The sequence below is a fragment of the Belonocnema kinseyi genome, chromosome 10 (assembly GCF_010883055.1).
Source record: "Belonocnema kinseyi isolate 2016_QV_RU_SX_M_011 chromosome 10, B_treatae_v1, whole genome shotgun sequence".
NCBI lineage: Eukaryota > Metazoa > Arthropoda > Insecta > Hymenoptera > Cynipidae > Belonocnema > Belonocnema kinseyi.
This window is the reverse complement of record NC_046666.1, coordinates 52658008-52665775: the sequence shown is the minus strand read 5'-3', so window position 1 is coordinate 52665775 and position 7768 is coordinate 52658008. Positions and strand designations below refer to the sequence as shown.

Here is a 7768-nt window from a genome sequence, read left to right as displayed (position 1 = left end):
AAATAATTTAAATACAAAAAATAAAATAGCTGCATTTTAAATTACAAAAAATTACTTTTCAAGCAAAAGAAAAAACGAATTTGCAACTATAGAAACTAATGTTTAAGTACAAAAAAGTATTTATTTTTAACCGAAATTGGAATAGTTGAATTTTCAGTTAAGAATATAATGTAATTTGAAATTTTAAAAATTGGTTCTTAAACGAAAAAATTAAGTTTTTAATAAAAGAAAATCCTTTTTTAAATAAAAATGTAATATTTAAATTTTCAGTTAATAATTTTCAGCTAAAAAATAACGAGTGTTTATAAAATAGTTAAATTTTCAATTAACAAGATAAATCTAACACAAAAAAATTAATTTTTAATAAATCAAATCATCTTTCAAACAAATAGTTGTGTTTACAACCAAGAAAATGAATTCTCAACAAAAAAATTTTAATTAAACCAAAATACAAATTTAAAAAAAGGGTAAATTCAACATTTTAAGCTACAAATTAAAATCTTTCGTTCGTCCCTTTTCCAGCTAAGACCCTTTTTCTACCATATTTGCGAGTTTTGCGGGGAGAAGCCTAATGAAAGTGTTCCAAACTGCTTTTTTTCACATTTTCTGAAAATAACTTATTGCAGTCCCGAAATTAAACACGCCCTTCAAGCGCTTTTCCAGATAAGGCCCTTTTGCTGCCATTTTTGCTAGTTTTACTGAGGAAAGTTCTAAATTGCTTTTCTTTTTTAAATTTACTCAGAATAACTTATTTCAATCATAAAAACCAATACACCCTTTGAGCCCTTTTTTATGTAGGGCCCTTTATCTGCAATTTTTGCGAGTTTTACTGGCAAAAGCCTATTGAAAGTGTGATCAACTCCCTTTCTTTTTTACATTTTCTCAAAAGAACTTATTTCAGTCCCAAAATTAAGCACGGCCTTTGAGCCCTTTTCCACTAAGTCCCTTTTTCTGCCATTTTTGCGAGTTTTACTTGGAAAAGCTTAATGACGGTGTTACAAGCTGCTTTTCTATTTTTATATTTTTTCAGAATAACTAATTTTAGTACTAAAATTAAACATGCTCTTTGAGCCCTTTTTCTAGGTGAGGGCCTTTTTCTGCAAATTTTTGCGAGTTTCACTTGGAAAACCCTAATAAAATTGTTGCAAACTTTCTTTGTTTTTTACATTTTCTGAGAATAACTGTTTGCTTATATGATGGATTACATTTATAAAGTATTGAAGAATCGTGATTAGTAAGTAAACATTATTTAATCACTAATTAAAATATATTTTTTTCTTAAGTTGTTTAAATCTTAAGCTTATAAAAAACAATTGTAAAAAGTATTTAAAAAATCAAATGTGAAATTGTTTTATATTTTTCTAGTGAAATTCGCAAAAATTACCAAAAAGGGCCTCATTCAAGTAGGCGAAACGAAAGATTTAAATTTTGAACTTAAATCATACAATTATATAAATTTGAAGAAAAAAGACTGAATTTGACACAATTTTATAAAATATTTGTAGTAAACTTGCATCAGTAAGGAAAAAGGGACTTATTTAAAGAGAACCCGATAAGCGACTCATATTCGCAGCTTAGAATTGAAAAATTGTAGGAAATATTTTTAAAAAGTCAAATTTGAAAGACTTTTGTTATCCTTTTGCAGTATAATTCAGATTTTTTTACAAAAAGGGTCTTAACTGGAATAGGGCTCAAAGTGTGTATTGAGTTTTCGGACTGAATTAAGTTATTCTGAGAAAATGTAAAAAAGAAAAGCAGTTTAGAATATTTTCATCAGGCTTTTCCCAGAAAAACTCGCAAAAATTGGAAAAAAGGGACCTTATCTCGAAAGCAGACCGTGGCGAGATTTTAATCTTGAGCTCAAAATGTTTGTAGGAAGTCAGCGCAAAATATCCAACAGGAAAATGTAGAATGCCAGAAAAAAAAATCCAAACCACCTTTCAGGCAGATCGTGACAAATGTTCTTTGAACAGACGAAAAACTTGTATTTTTAAAATTCAGGAGTGCACAAAAAAACTGACCAGTGCCTCAACTATAAAATGTTTTAAATTCTAAACTGAATGACCTGACTTTTATTTTTTATAATTAAAATATTTTGTTTTTTATTAATTCGTGTGAAAAATGGATTTATCCAATTTGAATCTTCGCTGAACTTTTACTACAGGAATTATCGCTACCCAGTGGGTGGTTCACCGAAAATGTTATGTCATATTCATTATCTTTTTGAAGTTCTGAACGTTGAAATAAACGAAATTTTTTACATGTGATTTTGTAAACCAGAAAAAGTGCTAAAATTTCTTTATTTATATTGGAAATAAATTATTATTGATGCAGAATTATAATGAATATCTTAAATTACAGTTGCAACAATATTTATGGGCGAAATAGAAATGGAGAAAAATATTTCGTTCATTTGAACGTTGGGAATATCAGGTATATATATATACATTCATTTACCTCGAAATTCGGCAACTGACGCCTCCTGATCAGTTGGTGGAGCCTTGGCTCCCAAAACTTCTCCAGCTTCAGTCACATATACCACACAATATTTTATGCCTTTTTCATAAAGAGGATAAGTTGCAAATCTTTCATCTCCTTTATTTTCGAGAGTCGGAATACCACGAGGTGTATACTCATACGAGTTTTCTAGAATGGTACATCTATCCGGAAGAAAATTAGGACCGAATTTCTTGCGAATCGCCACAACCGTACCGCCTCTATAAGGGATTAATAGATGACCTTGTTCATACGACCGTAATGGCTGTGATCCCCTTCTGAAAGTTGATGAACTTCCTTCTGCACAAAAGAAAATAAATGTTATTTTTGTTTTAAAATATTACATTAGCGACTAACACTTCCGTATGCACTAATAGGTCGCCGAGATTACCTTTCTTCAAAAGGTCAAGAAAAAACCCCTGATTACGAATATTTGAGGTATGTTCGAAGTGTGGGTCACTTTTTCTATAAGCAATGTTTTAAAACAATTTTATTATTTATTCAGACACAAATCTTATAAAATAATTTTTTGCATTGTTGTGCAAAAATAAAACTTTTTTGCGTCGTGCACTTTTTTCATACGACGAACCGTTCACAATACACAGCGTTATAAAAAAATTATTTTTTTACAAAATTTCTATATTTGGACAGTATTTCCTCAGAATCTATTGCTTAGAAAAATGTAAAGCTTATACACTGTCTATATCGAGGATAGATCTCTTGCGAGGAAAAAGAAATCTTCCGAACAAATTAAACCTTGTCCTCTTGAATTGTTGTTAAAAAGTTTCTCTTTTTAAAAGGAAATCGTTGAGATTCTTTATTTATTAATTAACAATAATCCAGATCAACCACTCTCATCATATCAATTTAAATGGTTGCAAAGCCTTTATCTAACATGAGTACATAATTTTTTGTTCATAATTTCGTTAGCTAAATTGTTTATAAAAATTGATATAAATAATAACCCTCATTAGACAGAATTAACTTAAATTTTTTTAATAATCTTTGACACATCTATTCACTTTCGTAATATTTTCTCATACGATAAGCCACTATTTATTCACGGCCTTATAAACAATGTATTTCTTTATAAATATGCTCGCCCTTAAAAGTCAAAGTTTTCAACTTATTAGCTATTACCTTTTTTTATATCTTTCATTTTACCGTGAACAACATAATTATCTCAGTTAGCATTTTCGATACCATCCGCTTATTTTTTATAACTATTGTCATTAACAAAAACGCTGAATTAAGAAAATGAATTAACTTTTTTTTTTAAATAATCTATAACCCAAAATAAAACTTTTTACTTTCGTGATATTTTCTTGAACAATGAGATTGTATCGATTTTCTTAATTAAACAGTTTTGTTCAATAACAATAACTATAAATACTAAGGGAAATATATAAAAAATGCTACCCAAGATAATTATATTTTTAACGGTAAAATTAACGATATAAAAAAGGTAATAGAGAATAACTTGAAAATTGTTTCTTTTAAGGGAGCGTATATTAGTAAAAAGTACATTGTTTGTAAGGCCGTGAATAAATAATGGTTCATCGTATAAAAAAATATCACTCGAAAGAGAAGCTTTATTTTGTGCCATAAATTATTAAAATAATTAGGAAAAAATCGATGTTATTAATTGTGCGTTTTTGTTAACAAAAATATTTATAAGCAATAAGGCGCAGGTATCGAAAATTTTACCCAAAATAATTATATTGTTTACGGCAAAATTAAGGATATAAAAGAGGTAATCCGTAATAACTTGAAAATTTTAGCTTTTAGGAGAGCGCATATTTATAAAAAGTACATTTTTTATAAGGACGTTAATAAATAATAGCTCGTCCTATAAGAAAATATCACGAGACTGAAAAGTTCAATCATTTGTCAGGGATTTAAAAAAAATTTAATTTAATTCTGGTTGTTAAGGGTAATCATTTATATCAATTTTTATAAACAATTTAGCAAAAGAAATTATGAACAACAAATTATGTTATCAATGCTAGATGAAGGTCTTGCAACAATTTGAAGCAATATTATAAATCTACCCTGCACATAGACAATCTAAGTTTAAAACTTTTCTGATTTTGAGATAACACTGTTCAAATATGGCAATTTGGTTAACAAAATAATTTGTTTATAACGCTTCACATTGCAAACAATTCGTCTTAAGAAAAAAGTGCAAGACGCGAAAAAGTCTTGCTTTTGCTCAGTCATGCTAAAAATGATTTTATAAATTTTTTCTGTATAAATAATGAAATTGTTATAAAAAATTGTATGAACAAAAATTGTCCCAAATTGACCCAAATCTCTTATAATCTTTCGGCATAATAATACATACATTTTTTACTGCGGCATGCGTCTGTTGACTCTCGCGCTTCGCGCTCGAATAATTATTCTTTGATTTTGGAATGCTTGAATGAAACTTTATGAAACAGATCTTTTTTAGATCGCAGTATTTATAAGCGTCTTCATATTCTAAATTTTCTACTTAATTAAGTATAGTTACGTATTAAGTTTCTCAAAGATCTGTAGGCTTTAAGGTAAATTTATATTTTCTAAACCACCTTAAAACAAATGAAAAACTATAATATTTTTTTCAGACTTTTTTACTATCTCGCGTTGCTATGCTAAAAGGAAGGTACTCCAGATGTCTCTCGCCGAATTAATTCTCCCGGAACTATGCTGTCGTAATCGAAAAACTAAGCGACACGATTTTTTTGATCTGCGGAAAAACACTTGAAGGGGGTAAAACATCCCCTCAAAGATAGGGGTCTCCAGTGTCAATTGTATAGTTTTGTATATAAAAAGAAAATTGATTTCGAAACAAACTTACTAGCAAAGTTTGCTCGTAATGAAAGTTGCATGCAGTAATTTTGTTAACAAAGAAAAAATGAAGGGGACAAACAACCCCTACATATATTTAAAGTTGTACAAAAAAATGTTTAAGTTCACAGCAAAAAATGTTAAAACATATATTCTGCACTCGAGACAAAAATAAAGTTGAAGTGTGTCACCAAATTTTTTTTTTAATTAATGGGAGGGACCACCCCTAAAAATTTTTGTTTTGTATCTATGATAATATTTACTTCCCATGTGAAGGGAATAAACAAACCCTACGTATATTTAAAGTTGTCCAAAAAATGTTTAAATTCACAGAAAAAATGTTTAGAAAAATATATTTTGCACTTGAGAGAAAAATAAAGTTAAAGTGTTTCGTCAAAAAAAGAATTTTTTAAATTATTGGGGGTAGCCACCCCTAAGACTTTATATTTTGTGTCTATGATAATATATACTTTCTATGCACACAAAAAGTGGAAAATTAGTTTTATAACGAAGGAAGTAAAATAGAGTCCATCCAACATGAATTTAAAAAATTGCGCGGGTGTAAAAATACCCCTCAATGATGTATAAAATTTCAAAATAGGTCTAAAATCGAGAAAAAAAATTCAAAGAAAATACGTGTTGGCCACAAAAAAGAGGATGAAGGTCTTTATATATTTTTAAGAAAAAAAGAGCATTAAAGAGGGTGACTAAACCTAAACTATTTTTATACAAAAATTCATTACAATAATTAAAAAGCATACAAAGTTTATAGAGAAAATTAATAAGTTCAGGTCAAATGTATATTATTTGAATTCTAGACACTATATCGAAGATGTATTCTTCGAGCTTTGAACAATAATGATATTCGTTTAAAAAAGTGTTTAAAATATAATGATTTGGAATAATATTGAATAATATTGAATGATATCGATATTTATATTCAAAATCACCTTGGTTTGTCACAAAATACAATTTATCACAAAGTGTACAATAATAGAATAGCCGACAACGAATAATGACCTATCTGTAAAAATATCAAATAAAGATGAGAATATATAATTTGATAAATATTAAAATTATACCAACAGGAACGACAAGAAAGAATTAATATTCGTTGCCAGATATTTCATCATTGCACATTCTTTGATCAAATTTATCCTGCGAAAAAAACAAGGTGATTCATTTACAACAGATCGCATCCCTTAAAATTAAACAAACTTTGAAAATAATGCGCACAAGATTTAATTATAAAAGTTAATAATGTGAAAAAATTTAGGGCTAGTTACCCTCTTCGATGCTCTTTTTTCTTAAAAATACACAAATAGCTTCATCCTCTTTTTTGTGTGCAACACGTATTTTCCTCGGACTTTTTTGCTCGAGCTCAGACTTATTTTTGAAATTCTATACATAACTAGGGGTTCGTTTATCCCCACGTAATTTTGTTATTTATTTCGGGTGTACACTATATTACTTCCTTCGTTACAAAACTTTTTTCCCATTGTGCTTGTGTATGACATTATATATTATCATAGAAACGAAATAAAAAGTATTTAAGGGTAGCTACCCACATTAATTTTTTTATAATTTTTTTGGCTAAACACATCAACTTTATTATGGTCTCAAGTACGAAATATATTTTTGTTAATTTTTCTCTTATGGGGCATTATTCCTCAACTGCCCCAACTCAAAAAGTCATGTTTTTCGATTGTCTCTAAATTCTGGGAATATGTTCGCCTACCCAACAATAGTTAATCCACAAACTTATAGACCAGGATTACCAACCCTCCCCAAGTGAGGGGGGGTTAAATTTGCAACCCCAATGCCTGCAGGGGTAGTTTCAAACGCCTGTAATGCCTGTATGCCATTTTTTTGTATTACTCACATTAATCCAAAATTGCATGAAGTCATCGGAAAAAACTATTCACTTAATCGAAAATATTGATTACTTGAGCGGTTGAGTGCAAGAACCGCTTACTTGTATTTTCAGAAGTCACTTGCTCTTCATTTGTTCTCCACGAAATTATGTGCAAAATAAAAGAAGCACAAGTGACTTCTAAAAATACAAGCAAGCTGTTCTTGCATCCAACTACTCAATTGTGAATACAAATTTATGAATTACATGATTCTAAAAACACGGATAATTTACTTGTTCTGTGATACAAACTACATCATTTATACTGCTGCGAATTGAACCTGTATTCATATAATATCTATGTTACTGACGTGGTCTAAGGAAAGAATGTCGAGCTTCAAAATTTGAACGCTACATGGCTGCCTAGAAACTTCTTTCTCACAAGAAAGAAAATCGTTTTAGCTTATGTGAGCTGAATACATTCTGTTTATTTTGTTTTCTATTCATTCTGTACCCGAAGCTCAGATGACTTTATAGTAGATATTTTTATGTTGCTCTGCTTGCTTAAATTAGGAAATATATTCTTGATTC

At 29.1% G+C, this 7768-nt stretch overlaps 2 protein-coding genes across 2 annotated transcripts in view; both read right to left on the bottom strand.

Moving 5' to 3' along the window:
• LOC117182260 (mannosyl-oligosaccharide 1,2-alpha-mannosidase IA-like) overlaps positions 1 to 7768 on the bottom strand; it is a 519756-nt gene that overhangs the window by 30504 nt on the left and 481484 nt on the right. The window lies entirely within an intron of this gene.
• Positions 1 to 7768, bottom strand: part of LOC117182259 — a 13536-nt gene that overhangs the window by 731 nt on the left and 5037 nt on the right. The window contains exon 3 of the mRNA XM_033375368.1: positions 2458 to 2796. Coding sequence (XP_033231259.1) covers positions 2458 to 2796 — 339 coding nt within the window. The remainder of the gene's footprint in view (positions 1 to 2457; positions 2797 to 7768) is intronic.